This window comes from Plectropomus leopardus, chromosome 15, assembly GCF_008729295.1.
Source record: "Plectropomus leopardus isolate mb chromosome 15, YSFRI_Pleo_2.0, whole genome shotgun sequence".
Lineage (NCBI taxonomy): Eukaryota > Metazoa > Chordata > Actinopteri > Perciformes > Serranidae > Plectropomus > Plectropomus leopardus.
In genome coordinates this window covers 31,396,697-31,415,559 of record NC_056477.1, presented here as the reverse complement: position 1 = coordinate 31,415,559, position 18,863 = coordinate 31,396,697, and the positions used below count along the sequence as shown (strand labels likewise).

Sequence of the window (18,863 nt, the reverse complement as noted above, 5' to 3'; positions counted from 1 at the left end):
TATAATAGTTTTAATAGTAGAATAGTTTTTTTCCCTCGACATTTTCCCTATCTTTTTTTACTTTTTCAAATAATTTTCTAATTTTACTAATTTCTTGCAGTTTGTAATGTATTTATTATCATGTTGCTCTTGGCCTTTATCCCATGATTTTGAAAGAAATCACACCAATTTGCTCAGAGTTCAAGGTTTAAATACATGTTGAAGGTTATTTGAAAGCAGTACAAGAAAAGTGATGTCGCTCCAGGTTTCAAAAGGTTAAAACACTGTATAATCTGTCAAGTGAATTTTACTTTAAAAAATCTAGGAAACCAACTGCCTTGAACAATTTGACTAAATCTTATTATTAGTCTTAAAATATGTTAACTTTATATCTAATTGATAAGTTCATTTAAAATTGAGCTATATTTACTTGAAGTTGTTACAACATGAAAATGACAAGTTTTAGTAACTTTATATCTGTATTCTGCTGGTTGCAACAGGTTCACAAAATTAAGTAAATACAGCAACACTTTAAGTAAACATAACACTAAGATACAAAGTAAACATAAATTAAGATTTACAGTTAAATTTACTTACATTTTTTAAGGCAATCAGCTTCAAATATTATATTAAGTAAGATCAACTTGTCAGATTTGACAGAGAAATGGCTCAACACGCAGCTTATGTAATGCTGGATCAAACAAAAAATACATGTTCTACTTTCATTTGACGGAGGTAATAATAACATATCAGCAGCGTGCATATTGGCCTAATCTCTTGTTGGTTTTTGCTGAACACTGCTGCTGAGTTCAACAAAGGGAAAGCTCAGCTTCAGCTTGTTCAAAAGGAAACAAAACGTTTGACCTTTCTTGAAAGAAGTTGAAAGAATCCTCCAGCAAAGATGACAGTGTGATGGTTGGTTCTGTTTGCCAGATCAGTCATCAGCCTGTAACATCTGACGTGGCAGGTTATGCACATGGTGCTACAGCACGACCGCATGAGGCTCGCTGAAATGTCAGATCAGGGCTGTTTAAAAAAAACCAAAAAACAAACACAAAACCTAAGATCAGCCATTTTCCTTCGACTACACATTAACGTTAATTCAGTTAGTTGGTCACATTGTTTTAAAATCCAAAAACAAACAGATAATTTGCTGTTATTGAGTCTTTCACAAAAGAAAAAAACGGAACATGAACTACAGGAAAAGTGATCGTTTTGACCTACAAATCCATATGAGAGGCTCATTAATCCAAAGCCACAACATAGAGGCACTGTCTCACTGAGCTGATCTGTCTACTGTGGGGCTTGCCTTATCCTCCGTCTCCATATTTTTTTCCCAGAGATGCAGAGAATGGCCTCTGGCCCACACCAGAATAGCGCTTTTCGTGTCTCCTAATCTTTTGTGAAATGCTCCAATAATTCTCAGGGATGCTAACAAAAAACAGATGCAAGTCTTTCTTTAAAGTCTCTGCAAAGTGTTCCTCGTGTCAGCAGTGACAAATCTCAAATGTACATTCGGCAGCATTTTTTCAGGGCTGAGCTGTTGTTGGTGTGGTGTGTCTGATGGAGGAAAACGTTGACTGACCTCTCAGATGTCACAGATATTCAGCCCTAATCAGGTGCTAAACCTTTCATCAGAAGATGCAGGTTGGCTTTATGGCAGCATCCTGTTGTTTTGCTGGAGTGACACACACAATGTGAAGTGACGGTGAGGAAACTAATGACTATATAATATGAATCATATCAAATCATTGTGAAAGCAGGAGAACGTGGACCTCTTTGGGAACAAAATGCATCTGTTTGATAAGTTTCTCTGCTCACTGTAAAAAGAAACTATTTGTTTTCGCTTTAAAAAGCTAAGACAAGTTGGGCTAGTTTTGTAATGATTCAACTTGTCTTCTCATATTCAGTCAACTATGTAGGGCAGCATAAATGAAAGGCAACATGGACCAGCTTTTTTTATGTTGAAACAAATAGTTTATTTTTACTGTGTGACTTTGCAAAGGCAGTTTAACAAGACGGTACATTTGGAACAATCCCTGCATGTCTGACTTTCCTTTAAAACTGTATAGGATTGTTGAAAAATGGCACTTTAATGATTTTGGTATCAAATTGATCCCAGTTAAGTTTTATGATCCTCATGTGTCTTTGGTGTGTGAACACAGAGCTTGTGTCCTTCGTGCCTGGTAATTGTGGTTCTTTTAATGACCTGAGGAAGAATTTTTATTCTACAGCTGTACACAAAGAGACGGTGACACATTTTGGACCAAAAGCTTGTATTTAGACATCAGAAGGAAATCAGCTTAAAATATAATAGAAAATGTACAACAGAGAGAGTATGTACTCTGTGAAAAGAAAGTATTTGTTTTAACTGAAAAGTTAGTGTCTGTGCTGCCTTACATTTTTAGTTGACTGAATTTGAGAAGACAAGTTGAGATAATTTTGTAATGCTTCAACTTATCTTCTCAAATTCAGTCAACTTAATTTTTTTTAAGGCAGCCCAGAAACTAACCTTTTAAAGTTCACCCTTTGAAACCTAAAACAACTGTCTTGATCTCTTTCAAAAACATTGGAAGACAGTAAAGAATAATTTAAGAAATGAAATTAGCAAGAAATTTGTGAGAAAAAAATACAAGAAACTTAAATGAAAATTAGAATAATAATAACAGAAACACTAAATGTAGAAAATAAATATATAACATAATAATATAATAAATATATAACACCCATAATTATACGGAGTTTTTCCTGACCATTTAAAAAAATATTTTTCGAAGTTGCTCTGTGATTTTTTTCCCCAATATTTTTAAAATAAAGCAAACCAATGTGCTGAGGGTTTGAAGATTTAAATGTGTGGGAAATGCATCTGAATACACAAGAAAAGGGATGTTGATCCAGATTTCAAAGGGTTAAAACAAATATTTTCTTTTTACAGTATATTTCTCCAGACTGATAACTAAATAAAATGACACTACGTGATGTTGAGAAGGAAGACTGAGTCGTGTCAGCTCTAAAAGTCGAGCAGCTGATAGAAAGTGTGTTCTGATGATCAAAGAGCATGGAGGGAAATAATGTCATTTCAACAACTTCACATGGTGACAGCGGTCTGGTTCAAGAGTTCAACCAAGTCATACAATGTGTTGTTGTTGAGGGGGTGGGGGGGCATGCCATGCTCTGCCTTTTGAAATCTTCGATGACATGATTCATTGTGGTCGAGAGCAGATTTAACACTTTCCTCTAAACCTGTAAACTTTAGGTTTTACTCTGCAGCGTCCTGGAAAATGCAAGGTAAACAGCCTGTTTCATCGCGCTGATTCCTCATGTGGTCTGATGTTTGAGTGTCTTTGATTTGTCTGCTCCTGCCAGTTGATCAGAATGTGACCTCACAGGTACAGGCCTAATCATCAAGTCACATGAGGTCATGATGAGGACATGATGAGGACAGTGGTATTTTTCAGAGCAACACTTTGCATTTTTTATTGAACACATATGAAGTGATAGGCTTATTTCTGACTTGACTTAAAAGTTTAGTAGTCATAAATTATCCTAAACCTCCTTCAGCTTGAACAGACCCCCCCCTCAACACACACATATTCAAGGTGTTAACTGCTGGCAGATAAATAAACGACCACCTATTTTTGATCTCTATTGAGCAACACTTCTACCTCAGCAGCTAGAATTTGGCTCGGAAATGTCATCATGTATTTGACAGCAATAACTCCATTGCTCTCGCCATGTGGCTCTAAATAGAGTGAGTTCAGGGCAGGTCCTGTTATAGCTGCTTGTGTCAGGCTCATATAAAGGGATCAGGATTACAACCACAACCAGGGGGGAGCGGAAAGATGAGAGAGAAAATAGAAACAGGATGCTCTGCCAGACTCCACAAATTTTCACAAAAAACACACATCCAATGATGTCTATGTAGATTTTAATCAATATTTTCCCCAAAATTGGAAGCTGAATCAAAATTGAGTCTTTTTGTCTTGGATCCCTGTTAGAACAAAATAATAAAACAGAATAAACATAAATCATTGTCTGACTGACCCTGAATCCTATATTATGCATCCTGTACTTTGAGTTTCAAGAAAATATAATAGAATAAAATAAAGTAAAATAGACCACATGTCATTATCCACTGAGGGGGTTTCTACTTTTACCGGATATGTATTTAATTCTTACAGCGTCTTCATAATATCAGTATCTGTGTTAAAATACTCCAAAAAAACAAACAAAAACAAAAAAAATCCAAACAAAAAACAAAAACACATTAACACCAGCTTAGCAGTTCACACACAATAATGAAACGGTGGTTAAGGAAAACAAAAGAAATAGAAATGCGATATAAATAACCCATATATTGATAATACAATAACCCTGACATGACTTCACCTGCAGGCAAAACTCGGGGCAAATGCCACTTGTCTCTTTTCATAAAAATGGGGCTGTGTTCGATGAGGTATCAGTATTTACATGCTCTCTTCGCTCACCTGGATCATGGCAGACGGGGATCGTAGTGAGGATCTCAAGGTGAAACTGTGCACGTGTGGGAGAACAAACCAGGAATGTGAAAGGTGCGCTGCATGTTGATGACGCTCGGAAATGATCCCAGTTATTTGTAGCCTCCTTTTTAGAAAGATGCTAAGGTCAATAATGTATTCAGAATATCACAGAAACATAATCACACAGTAAAGCCACCGAAAAGTAGTGATTAGTCACGGTTTTCCTGATTATGTTACAGAAATATTAAGCGAGTAAATCACAATGAACTGAAATATTAGAAAACATAACATAATCATATAAAATACGACCGGTGACAGAAGGAGGTTAATATAAGGCTATAGGATGCTGTGAGTCCATCATATAATTATGGTATCGATACAGAATGAACATGACGGCCCGACATGAGCCGCAGCTCCGTGGATAAAGCCGGTGATAAAGGGCGTGCGGCTGCACTCAGCTGTGAGTGTCAGTGTTTGGATGAAGCCTGACATGTCCCTGTGTGTGTGTGTGTGTGTGTGTGTGTGTGTGTGTGTGTGTGTGTGCAGAGCCTGGTTATGGATTTTAACCTGCTGACGGAAAGTGAAGCCCGCAGCCCGGCGCTGTCGCTCTCAGACTCCGGGACCCCGCAGCACGACCAGGGATGTAAAGGCCAGGACAACAGCGGTCAGTACACACATGTGCATGCATCTGGATTTCTGTCTGCGCTCATCTATCTCTCCCAGTGCACCACTGAATCTAACTCAGACTACCTTGCTGTGTTGTGAACACACGGCATCTCCTGGCCGTCTGTCCGGCTTGCAGGGAGTCCTCCTCAGCTGTTTGTCTTCAGCACGGAGGGATGTTGTAATGCCCGCTGAGGCAAACTGTGTATTGGACCCCCGGACAATGTCTTGTTATTTTAGCAACAATAGCCAACGACATACACCGGTGAGCAGTAGCCTAGTATATATATATATTATATATATATATATATATATATATATTATATATATATATATATATATACACAGACACAAAAACAGACAAAGAAAAAATGAAAATAAAACACGGGATATCTAAACAAAATCTCACTCACACTGACGATTTGACACGTGTGTAATGTGTATAAATAGTGAATAAATAGGCTACGAATGATAAATAAATAAATACATTTTAAAACAGGGAATTAAATGAAATTACATACAAAACTGTGGGTGGAGGAGCATGTTCGAGGGAAACATTTCAGTTGATTTTGTATTAAGACGGATATTGGGCTTTATACATTAAAGTTGAAATTGAAAAAGAAAGAAAATGCTCAAAAAGAATGGTTATGGGATAATTCCGTGCACGCATAAGACGACAATTAAACATTAAATAATAATAGACTAATAATAACAATAACAACAACAACAACAACAACAACAACAACAATAATAATAACAATAATAAGCCTGCGCGTTTCTGCACAACATCTTTAGTAAATGATGGATGCAAATTGGCTCCAAAGTAAACTAATTATTTGCTGCTCTCTCAGCAGACTTTGCGGTGTGTTCTGTCCTCAGTGTTCCAGATGCTGGATCGTAACGAGCTATCTAAAGACAGTCGCTCCCGCAATCCTCCGACTAGCCTACTGCTCATTTTACGTCAAGTAAAGTTTAATGAGAGTGAAAAAATAAAAGAAGTTATAAGCAGCGCAGTATGCAGCTTGTAAACGGCTCTGAAAGGAATTCATCCATCAGTCTGCAGAGACTCTGATTCTGCAGTCACAGCCTGTTTAAATGTGACGCAGTTGATGAGCTGCAGCCTAATAACACACACTCATTTGTCTGTGAATAATAAGATAAATTGCAAAAGAAGGAAATCATTTCCCCCTGAGAGCTGCAGGCACAGAGCAGCGGTATGATTGCATTCAGCACACTCTCAAATCCAGAATTCCTCATGTTTGAACCATCAGAGCAAAGTATGATCAGTGGCTGACTGTCTAACCAGGAAGACTGAGAGACAGACACACTCACTCTGTGTCTGGAAATCATCGTGACTTTAACTAAAGTCCACTTACTGGCTTTTCTTTGGCCCTATTGACCGCATCTCAAGGCCTTCATGAATGCTTTTTGCTTTGTTGTAATAGGTGGTTCAGTTTTCGTTAGGTCAGGTGATAACGGCATGTGTATCATGTAATCACGGAAATGCTGAGTGTTGATTGGTGGAATGTTAGTTATAGTAAAGGCCTGCCTGAGGAGACTATCAGTGACTTCTTTTAAATCACCTCTGAAAAGCCATTTTTACAGACCTGCTTTTATGTAATGTCGTCTGTTTTATTTCTTCTGTTTTAATTGGTCTTCTCATTTATCTTTTGGTTTATTCTTTTATTCTTTCTTGATTGTATTTATTTCTATTATTAGTACTATAACTGTGTGTACTGCTTATATCCTTTGAATTGTATTTACTCTTATTGGTATGGGCTGTTGTGGTTATTTTTGTTCAGTAACTGTTTCTCTCTTCTGTCTGACCTCAGTTAAGCATTATGGTTTGGCTCTAGTTATGTTTCCTCTACAAGAATCCCTTCTTACTTTGCTTTGCCTTGTTTGTCAAAGAACTTTATAAATTCTGTTTTTGAAGCTTCTATATAAATATTATTATTATTATTATTACTACTATTGTTATCATTGTTGTCTTTGTTGTTATTATAGTTGACTTCCTGTGTGCAGTAAGCTTTACTCTCAGCTTCCATAAACGGACACTTTAGCTGCTTCCAGCTTTGCTTGTTCTATAATCACCTGGATTAATTCTTTTCTGAGCTCTAACTTCTCGGTGTAGTGCAGTGTGTGTGTGTGTGTGTATGTGTTTATGTTTGTTTATGTGTGTGTAACCTAACCTAAATGCTAAACTGTGTGTGGTTAGAAACCCAGTCCCAACACACTGTCAAACACAAACTATTTTGGACAGAAACGGAGTGTAAAATGCTGCGGTGTGTCTCCTGCTGCAGGCTTATTAAAGACGACTCATGAGCTCATTTAACCCTGTAAGAATTTAGTCCAAGTTAAACTCATTTGCTGTCTGTAAACACTGTCTTTCTTTGGAGTTGATTCTGTTTTATGGGGCCTAAGTGTCAAATTGATGGAATGAAAAAAGGCTAAGATGGTGTGTGTTAGCACACAGAAACAGACAGTGACAGATACAGTGGCTCAGTTCTATTTCTTTTGCTTTGACCAAAGGAATTAAAAATCTGGCGATGATGTAAATTTATTTAAATTATGTAATTATTATTTTCTTTGCTTCAGTGTATACCCTAATCTAATTTATGCATTGTATTACTTCAATCTATATTCCCACAATAAAAGCCTCAAATATTGTTCAATTATTCAATGCAACATAGACATAATTTAAATAAAGAAATGTTCCTTTTTTTGCAAAAAAAAAGAATAAAAATGATGATGTAGAAATCGAATAACGTGATTAACCCTTTGAAACCTGAGCAAATTGGCTTGATTTCTGTTAAAAGCATTTCAAGAGGGCAATGAAGAAAAAATGACCCAAAAACAAATAAAAAAATTGGCCTGAGATGAATGCTCAAAAATGAAATAATCCTGCAACGGAATTTTTTAAAATACAAAATTATGATAATTATAAGTATAGTTTTCTGGAATTTTTTCCATAGATTTTTAAAAATACATTTCTTAATTTACTAATTCCTTGCAGTTTGTGGAACATTTTTTTTGCCAAGTTGCTTATTGGCTTTTTGCCATGTTTTTGAAAAAAAGAAAATTAAACCAATTTGCTCAGGGTTAAAATATTTGTGAAAGGCGCCTGAGTACCCTCCAAAAGTGATGTCAATCCAGGCTTCGAAGGGTTAAATTGTAATTATAAATCTACACATGCTGAGTATTTTCAGCTAATTTTAGTATGTTGAAGCTCATTATGTTTAAACTTGATTACTTTTAGTCCAACAAAATAAAGAATAATAAAATGGTTCAACATTTCTCCCCCAAAATCTAATGCTGGCAGCGTTAGAAATATTGTGCAAATTTAAATGTATTTGTAGAGTTACACAGACCTTTATTTTGACAATGAATCAAAATGACTCATGACTATATGAGTAGATTTCTCTTGTATTTTTTCCTCTGAAATGAGCGGAACAATATTGAGGGAACACGAGTCCTGAATTATCCAGGATGGATTTATTGTAAAGATTAGCATCAGAAATATTGTTCTTGCAGTTCATTGTTGGCTTTTGTGCTCTTTTCTAATGAACAAAAATACAACCCTAAATGTAGACTGGGTTATAGTGAAGTAAACATTGCTGCCACGCCTTATCACACAGCGCTGCCGCCCATGCCACAGGCATGGACAAGTGTGTCTCACACCCATGTGTGAATGTGTGTCTCTTTCTGAGGAGCGTTCCCTGTGAATAAAAGGTGCATCTCATATAAAAACTGACTTTGATTTTCCCTCCTGAGAGTGAGATTGGCATACTGTTTTTTAAAAGCTCTGACTTGAAACATATGTGCGTGATAGTCATGACAGCTTTTCCTTTCTGTGAATATTCTGGGAATTTGGCTGTTTTTGCACATGTAGAGAAGTGATTTCGTTAAAAGCCTGTCGGCGTTGTTTTCCAGATAAAGCTCAATGAGAAGCTGACCTGGAACGGCTCTGTCATGTCGGCACATTATTAGTCAGATTGCACCTATTGTTAGTCAGCATGCTGCTCTAAAAAGGGCTGCCCTTTCCTTAGATTGTGTTATAGACTTTGGCCTTAAGTGACAGCTTACCCAGTGTCAGTTTACTGCCAGATAACAGCCTCGGCCTGGCCCTTATTGGTTTTGCCGGCAGCCCTGTGGAGCCTCTTTTTAAACCCCGCTGATCATTTCAAACTGCTCCGAGAGCTAAGCCCTCGCCAAACAGAGCCCAACTTGCCCCAGTCACAAAAGCCTGATCCGCAGGATTAGCTGGCCAACTAATTTCACTTCTTTCTGTGAGGTCCTCAAATTGCGGGAGTCAGAACTGGCAGAGAAAAGCCCTGGCAGACATAACATGGATGTGTGGTCCTTTAAACTCACTGCGCTGGGGGCCAAATGCAATCACTCACTGCTCCTGCACATCTCTGAACCTAATGCAGTGTTTGAAATCATTCTCTCTCGGCAGTGTCACACCCATGCTTGTTTTTTCCCAGCCTGTGGGATGGAGGGATTTCACATGATGTTTGATCTGACCAGAATATCCAGTCACTCGCAGCAGGGCTGGCATCGTGCTGATGCAGTCCAGGGTGAAAGGTGTCAGAGTAATGTACTGATACACAGTGTGGAAGCTCAGTCCTGCTTCTCTATGCACAATTCAGCCAGTTAGACTATAATGTTGTGCAGATGAACTCCGCTGTCAGCTGTTTCTTGGCTTAGTTTAAGCAATTCTCTGAGTGTGTGTATTTGCTATTTGCTATTTGCTATTGCAATTCATTAAATGCTTTCAATCTTTCAGTATCTTAATTATTCTCCAACTGATATGTAACTGTAATTTCTTAGATCCTTTGATAGATCTTTAAAATTTGGAAGTAACTAAAAGGACAGTGGACACAATTTTAGAACATGCTGTGATGTGGTTATTCACTCCAGTTCATTTGAAAGCCAGGTGAATACAGTTTCCACTTCAAAGGGAATATCCATTATTGTTAATTATTATATATTTGGTTTAATAATATTACCTTGCCTGCAGTAAAAGAGAAACCACTGTATGTTGACGATATAGGTGTTTACCTGTGGTGTAACCTATTTAGCATTAAGGGGGCTCCAATGACTCTCAAATTGCACAAATTGAAATTGCGAATATATAATGGAACGATGTAAAAAAACCCTCCCATTTATTGCAAAAATGTTTTTACGCTCGCATGAGATGGTATTTCAGGTCATTCAAAAAAGCCATATTTTGTAAAACTGCAATGGAAACACTTTTTTGGTTTTTCTAGGTCACATGATGCTATGGCCATGTGCTTTCTCAGTAGGAACTGGCTCCCTCATGATGCAGCAGCAGCTACAAGAGGTGTTATTGCATCACATAACTCTTCAAAAGTTTAATGGATCATCTGGAAGTTTTGAATCTACAATTCCTCTGTAACATCAATTCCTACTGATGTTACTGCAAAGATGCTACAAATTTTAAAACGTGGATGCTTCACACACATTTTCAACCCAACAGCACAGAAGATCTACACAACCAACACAGTTTCAAAATTAGTGTCACCAATTAGTGTTTGACTAAGTGTCTCCCCTTCTGTTCCTGACTTAAAGATGTTGAGTAATGGTTTTGGCAGAACATTATGATGTCACAGTAAATTTGACCTTGTGGATATAAAATGTTATCAAGTCATCATTTTATTCTATAGACATTTGAGTAAAATTTTCTCAGGATTTCTGTATGAATTTTGAGCTATGGCATAAAAACATGTTTTGGACAGACAGATGGACAGACAGATGGATAGACTGATTTATGGATGGACAACCCAAAAACATAATGCCCCTGGCCCCAGCTGTTGGTGGTGGAAACTCGAGATGAGCGTTCATCTTTGCACATTTTTTTCAGGAATGCTCAAGTTAGTAATCATAATCTGATACAATTATTGAAATTTTTTTTCAGAATATGTAGGAATATGCTTAGGATTTTGGACATAATAAGAAAACTGAGATTTTGAGTTAACGCATGGACATCATACCACAGTGGATATGATGTGTTCAGCTGAAAGCTGGTTCTGGGGGGAAAAGCACCTGTCACGTTAAATGTGAATGTTATCAATGGGTTTAAAGGTGGCACAGTGACACAGAGGTATTTAAGATGATGACATGTTTCCTAAAAAGGTGTATATTTTGTTTGATGATAATCAAGTTGGTGCACAGAGGAGGAAAATGTGCATTTGCCTCAAGCCCTTTAGTAAGCTCTGCACCTGTTGTTCCTGCAGAGGAGAGGGTGACTACAGAAGGTGGATTGTGTTGCTCTTGATAAAGCTGTGGACAGGCATATAGCATCAAGACATGTTACAAGTTTATCAGGATTTCTTATTCAAGACCGTGATAACAATAATAGGGCCATCTGATGTGAAGATAAAGCTGGACATTTTGGATGGGGGTGCTGTGTGGCTGCAAGTCACTTTTGATTCAGCAGTCTTTCAACTCTCTTGACTTCTGCTATCTAGCCAGGACAAAAACCAGTGATCTTCTAATATTCAAATATTCAAATATTCAAATATATTGTATTTTTTTGTTGTTTTATTTTACCCTCCACCATAAATTAGTTGTTTGATTTTATCCCTGATCTTGATCCTGATCCCATGATGTTTGCAACATAAAAGCTGAAAAAAAAAGCCTGCTGGTTAGTTCATGAAAACAGTTTATTTTGGCCAAATTTTAAATGAGATGTAGAAAAAGTGTTTTTGATGACAGGTCACTTTTTTAAGCTCAGATTTGGTGGTTTTTCTGACAGTAGCGTTTGCTGGTGGTATGGATGGTAAAATACAACATACAACCAATAAAAGTTGTATGACCCTCCCCTTAAGCAACATAAAACACAAGTCCCCCTGCTTTAAAAGATATTTATATGTTATTAAGTTACATATAGTAACATTAATGAAGTGCTGTCCTGTTGACTGCTACATGCCCTCGACAGCCAGTTTGGGAGGAGTGACCATGAAACTATGGATCTCTAAAACCACTAAAACCATCCGGAAACATGGACAATTATAAAGCAGCATATATATGTATGTGTATATATACACACACACACACACACACACACACACATATATATTTACTTACTAGGAACTGCAGTTTTTGGGACTTCCACACTGACTTTGTTTTTCAGGGCTGAAGGTTGCAGCTTGGCATCAAACTGCCTCAGGACTCCGTTTCACTGAGTGGCAGTCAGTGTTAATTTCATTTTAAAGGTCCAGTGTGTAGGATTTAGTGGCCTATCGTGGTGAGGTCGTAGAAATTAAACTAACCCGTGTCCCAGGCACAAAGGAGAACTATGGTGGCCAATGTGAAAACACAATAATGCAAAATATCAGTAGGCGCTATCTGGAGTCAGAGTGTTTGATTTGTCTGCTCTGGGGCTACTGTAAAAACAAAATGGCGGACTCCATAGAGGATCCACTCTGTATATTGGTGACTCATTCCAAGGTAACAAAACACAGGCAGGCAGGCAGTCTGGAGACGAGGACAGGCTGAGTGAGCAGGACCAGAGGTTTCTTGCAGAAGATGATTGGCATGGAGGGTTGTGGTAGCAGTTGCATGGTCGGCTGGCAGTGAGACGCAGGAGAACTGAGCGAACACATGAAGAAGCAAAAACATGAGGTCAAAAACATGAGTGATCAAAAATATTTAGGAGGGTCTAGAGTCACCGGTAGAGACGGAACAATCTGGCATCAAAGCGGTGGAGAGTCCAGAGTTATATGCAGCAGGTGATGAGACGATTAGAAGCAGGTGCGTCTCAGCCGCTGACCAGGTTGATGCCCACCAGTGCGCGCTCACACACACACACACACACCCACACACACACACACACACACACACACACGACACACAGGGAAGGATCAAGTGAGGGAAAAGGAGGGGGGAGAGCAAGAAGGGAGAAAACAGGGAAAAAAGCACAACTATATGCGGCTGCAACGGCAGCCATTGTAACAGCTTCATTTTCAATTTCTGCAAATAAATGCCCCTAAATCCCACACACTGGACCTTTAATACGATATGCATCACTTAAGCACATTACACAGTAAAATAACTCCTGCTTTATTTCCTAATCTTGAGTAGGGGCCCTGAGTTAAAATCATCTTTTAGTGCCTTTTTGTAAGTCTGTATATACTGTGCATACCTGCTCATACTAATCAATAGATTTGTGCTTGAAGTTACACACAGATATGTGTGGTCAACAGGCATCCACAGCTGCTTTTCTTCCCCGAGGGTGTAGTACAACATGACAGTGTGTCAGCCTGTAGTTACGTTTTTCCTCCTTTGTTTAATAATGACTCTCACCTTAAACCCAATGACACAGAAATATCACACGATTGTTCTACAATCTTTAAGTACAGTTATCTTGAAATGACCCACTGATGCATTATTTTGTTCTCATCGATGTATCTTGTTGTTCTGCATTCTCTCATCTGTCTTCCTGCGCAGCTGCACCTCCCAGTGTCCTTATCAAATCCTTAGTCTTTCTGTGTGTGTGTGTGTGTGTGTGTGTGCGTAGACACAGAGAAATCCCACCAGAACCAGCTGGATGAGTCCAGTGCTGAGGATGGCTCTCTGAAGAAGAAGCAGCGACGGCAGAGGACTCACTTCACCAGCCAGCAGCTCCAGGAGCTGGAGGCCACCTTCCAAAGAAACCGCTACCCTGACATGAGCACCAGAGAGGAAATCGCAGTGTGGACCAACCTCACTGAGGCACGGGTCAGGGTATGTACACACTCTCTGCCACGGTCCCTCTGGAGCCCACAACCCTGATCACATTTAAATTTCTATTTCAGTGATGAGCTCCTCCTCTCTGGTTGAAGGTTTGCTAATCAGTGCAGCACACTGTTGCATCTGCTTCATTCAGAGGTCTTACTGTTGTGTTTAGGGCTTGTTTCCCTAAAGTCTTGGCCCTGAAGTGGACAAAAAAAACGTGTAGATGCTTCAACTCGTTGAAATCTGGGTCAGCATCACTTTTCTTGAGGTGCATTCAGATGCATTTCACAAGCATTTAAATATTCAAACCCTGAGCAAAGTGGTTTGCTTTCTTTTGAAAACATGGGAAAAAAACTGTAAATTTCAGAAAATTATTAGATTTGGAAAATTATTTTTTATAAAGCTAGGTGAACAAGTTAAGAAAAACTACATATATAATTAGCATTATTGTATATTTCCAAATATTTTACAGGATCATTGTCATTTTTAAGCACGTTTTCTCAGGCCACTCTCTTGTTTGTTTATTTTCTACCTGATGTGTTTTTTCTTTCTTCTAATTGTCAGGTAATTTTCTTGTACTTTTTTTTTTTTTACAGATCTTTTGCTAATTTTGGGGTCATTTCGTCTTAAATTACTCTTTTTCCAATGTTTTTGAAAGAAATCAAGCCAGTTTGCTCACTTTCAAAGGGTTAAAGATAGTAAGGATTTTACATTTTTGTCAAACAGATTCAATCTGTCGATAACCAAAACTTTAAGCAATTTTATTTTAAATCTTGAAATCTGTCTATTGCCTCACAAGCCTATGAATAAATATAACATTGAATGAGTATATATAAAGGTCACAGTCTGCCCACAGAGAGCAGTGGAATCACTGTTGTTCACACTTCACAAGAGTTCAAAGTTCAGCTCACTCAGCTTTAAATGAACCAGTTTCATGTTCTTAGTTCACAATATTGACCAAAGTTTTCAGTCCCCAAAAATCAATGAGGTTACATCTATTTCTTCTATGTTTAATATGAGCTGTTGGAAATGTTCTTTTTAGAACCTCCTCCTACCATCCATCCCCAGCCTCCATCACTGCCTCAGTCCACTTCCCAAACTACATGAATTACTAAACTACAGAATCACAGACAGAGATTACTTTTAAAAGCCAAGAAAAAACAATGTAAGAATGTGTTTTACCACTTAAACAATGTGTCTTATTATGCAGAGAGTACAAATATGTGAGCTGCTGTAGATGCTGTGGAAATTTGATGTAGTCTGTATGGACCGGATTATACAGCAGTTAAAAAAAAGTTAATATGCTTTCAAACAAGCTGGCACAGGCTCCACCACTGGCTTCATTACAGCCACTATAAGTAAAAGATGTGTTATGATTTCAGCATTTGATTTAGAGACAGCAGCTCTGGAAAAAAACAGGCCTTTGCAGCTGTGGTCTAAACCTTTGAAAAATGATTTCATGTGATCACATTCACCCTCAGACTGGTTGGATGCTTCAGTTTGACATGCTGTTTTAAATTCATGCCTAATGTGACTAAAGTTTGAACTTGTTTTTTCAGACAAATTGTATTTAATTTTTTTCTGATGGAATCTGTACTGATTTGCTTATAAAAGTCCCTCCAATTACTGGTCTCAGCAGTCCCAGTAGGTGTGCAGTCTGATGTGCCGTTAGCACTGGCCATGCGGGTGTTGTGTTGTGTCAGTATGCTGCCTGCTGTGAAGCTATAACCATTAATGGGCACCATAGTGAACTCTGTTCACATGCAGTTTTGTTAGTTACTGTTCAGTTAGCTATTCACCAAAACTATGAGCACCTTCAATGAATGCTCTCTTTTAGTGTATTCATGCACACTGCAACACTGAGTGCAACTGTCACATATATTCCAGTGACCATCTGCTTACTTTCTAGTTTTATTATACTTTTGATTTTCCATTATTATTGCCAAAGCCAGCCTCAGTCAAATTATAAAAATCAGTTTCCAGAGATGTTACTCCAGGGAGGAAATATAAAGAGTGGTACTTAAATGGTTAGAAAGTACAAGAAAAGAAGCCTTTCATGCACTCAATAAGATGTTTTATTTGCTCCAAAGCCTGAGCTGACACACTAAAGCTAAATGTCAGAGGTGCAGCAGAGTGAGTCCACACCCAGTGTGGTTTGGTCATTGTGGCTATATGGAGCAGGAGGACACACATTCTGATGGATGACAATACAATCGCTGGCCTGCCTTAGTAATGGATCAAATTAATGTTGGCTGGATGAAAGGTCACATAGCACACACTCTTGGTTGTTATTTTGAAAGGACAACAGACTACACACGGTCTCGTCCCTAATGTCTCTCTGTGGCCTTTCTAACCCCGACATGCAGGCAGATTCCTGCATGCCCAAAATACTTCACCTGTCAGCTTGATTCATGTGATTTGTCACAGAGCTGCTGTTAATCATCAAACTGCAGCCTGGTGGAACATGGTGAGAACATCCACGGTGCTACAGTGGTGTCTGCTATACAGAATGCAAAGCCCAACCAAGCAAATGTGTGATTTGTGATTTCAGATAAAATTCACTTGACTTGACTTGACTTGACTTCAACCCTGACTTTAACCCTTTCAGACTGAAAACATGAGCTCTGTTAATAATAACCCTTTAACAGGCAATGTAATTACACAGTTGACATTTTTGCAATCAAATTGCTGGACTAAAAATTAGGCAAAAGCCATTTTTGGCTGTCTGTCCTGATTCCCTGAATTATAATGTTTTGGTTGAATGGCACAAATGTGACAAAAGGATGTATCCGTATTTTACTGGGCAAAAAGTGTGTGACCGCTCGTGTAGTGACTGGATGAAACAAACCTAAAGTCGCTGAGTGGCTGAGGCTGGGCTCGCTCTATTGTGTCACACACCAACAAAAAGATTTGCTGAGATCCAAAAAAACACATTCAGTAAATTTACTAACAAAGAGGATTCAGCTTATTGTAGCCTGCACAAACTTATGCTTAAGATACTCACAGCAATCAAAGAGAAGTTCTGTCAACAAAATATACAGCGACTCATTCCCCTTCAATCCTATTAACCCGACTCAAGTGAAAAACAGATACTAAGATAGTTTATACACATCATGCACATTATACACGTCCATGTGACCCAACGCTCTCATTAACTCTTATCAGGAAACTAATAAATGATAATATTCCAAAACACTAACAAAAAACATGTAACAATACCAAAATATAACTTCCTAAATCATATTAATATAAAACAATTCTCTCCTTTGCTGATGTTATGTTGACTTATATGTGTTTTATTATACAATTGGCATTCATATAAAGCCATACACTTAAAGGGATGGATTGGTTTTATATAGCACAGTGAACTTGATTTATATTGACTATTTGCTCTTTTTACCACACATTTGGTACAGATCTTGTTTGCCGTTTGTTTTAGATGTATTGATTTATTTATTTTACAAGTTACATATTTTTTTTAGATTTGTATTATATTACAATAACTACTGCAAATTTAAGAAGTCATTATACCAGGATTATGATTTTTTTTCCTTAATAAATTGATGCATTTTGTCAGTGTACTCGACACTCTACAATGTTTTTATATGAAAAACATGCAACTTTGGTTACACAAATTACAAAAATCCATTGATACCCAGCACATGTTAATGCATGCTTGAATTACCCTAACTGGGCAAGTCAACATGCGTACCTGGTGCCTGAATGGGTCATCTAGAAAAAGAAACAAAAAAAATCTTAAAAGTTTCTAAATGTGTATGTGTATTTTACGATAAAAATTGTGATGATAACTGTTTTGCAAATGTTTTAACAATTTACATCTTATTTTTTTGTCCAGCAAAATGCAAATTACAAAATACTCCAAAGGATTTAAATAAGTATTAAATATATTCAATAAAAATAATGATAAATTCTGGCTAAGCTGAGGCACAACAGTGCTATTAGCAAAGTGCTAAGTTCTGCATGCTAATACACTTACAATTGTTAAGCAGGTAACGTCCCTCTGTGTGATTTTCCTGTGTTTTCAGCATCACCTGAACTTAACTTCAAAGGTTGGTAAAAATGAAGCAATACAGATGATCATTTCCCATCTATTCAAGCTATACTAACAAGTCATCATCTGGAAACATTATTGTAGGAGTAGAAGTAGCCTAGTATGGTATATTAAGCAATGTATTCAGTTGCAATTTTTTTGCATTTCTTTTAGTGTAAACTTTTAAAAAAAATTTTTTTATTCCTACATCTGGACAACATATTAAGAAGCACAGTTCAGATATGGGAGAAGGGGATCCTTGGAAATGGAGTTTTGGGGCCTTGTTGTTAGTGCAGGTTAGCTTTGCCAGCAGGTGAGCTGTAAGCTTGTCCTGAGCCTGTATGGTGGCTGTTTTGAAGTGAGAGTAAACACACTCGACTTGACTCAGTCTCCTTGTCTTGTCTTTCCTGCACTCCCACAAGACAGCCACTAACACTCCCTAACATCCGCTAACATCTGGCTTTTTTAATACAATGGGAAAGTGTACAATTGGCATTCACACTCGCATGAAATGACTCTGCAGCAGACAGGGGGTATTTATCACCTCTAACTCCAATGAGCAGTGATGGACACACAACAACTGTGTCCACCAGCGAGACACAATGATGCACTACTACTAATTACCGTCTGTCTCCTCCTAAGCAGCGCTAAAACATCGCTCCAAATTAGTCTCCACCCCCCCCAAACACACACACATCTGCTACAGAGCCGTGCACACAGCTCTGTGCTACTTTTTCTCTTAGGGACTTGTAACTCTAAATGTTCAAACATTATCGTTCAGAATACAGTGGGTCATTTTCAGAGCCACAGACAGTTATTATCCTTCAGATGAACAATCAATTGAAGTCTTGATTGCTTGACAGCAAATATACATCAAATACATAGAAATGCATTTGGTTTCAGTCATTTGACCATTTCACAGTTGGATG

The 18,863-nt window shown here is 37.9% G+C and overlaps 1 protein-coding gene across 1 annotated transcript in view; it reads left to right on the top strand.

Moving 5' to 3' along the window:
- pitx3 (paired-like homeodomain 3) overlaps positions 1-18,863 on the top strand; it is a 29,000-nt gene that overhangs the window by 5,026 nt on the left and 5,111 nt on the right. The window contains exons 2-3 of the mRNA XM_042502353.1: positions 5,025-5,142; positions 13,687-13,892. Coding sequence (XP_042358287.1) covers positions 5,034-5,142; positions 13,687-13,892 — 315 coding nt within the window. The 5' untranslated portion in view covers positions 5,025-5,033. The remainder of the gene's footprint in view (positions 1-5,024; positions 5,143-13,686; positions 13,893-18,863) is intronic.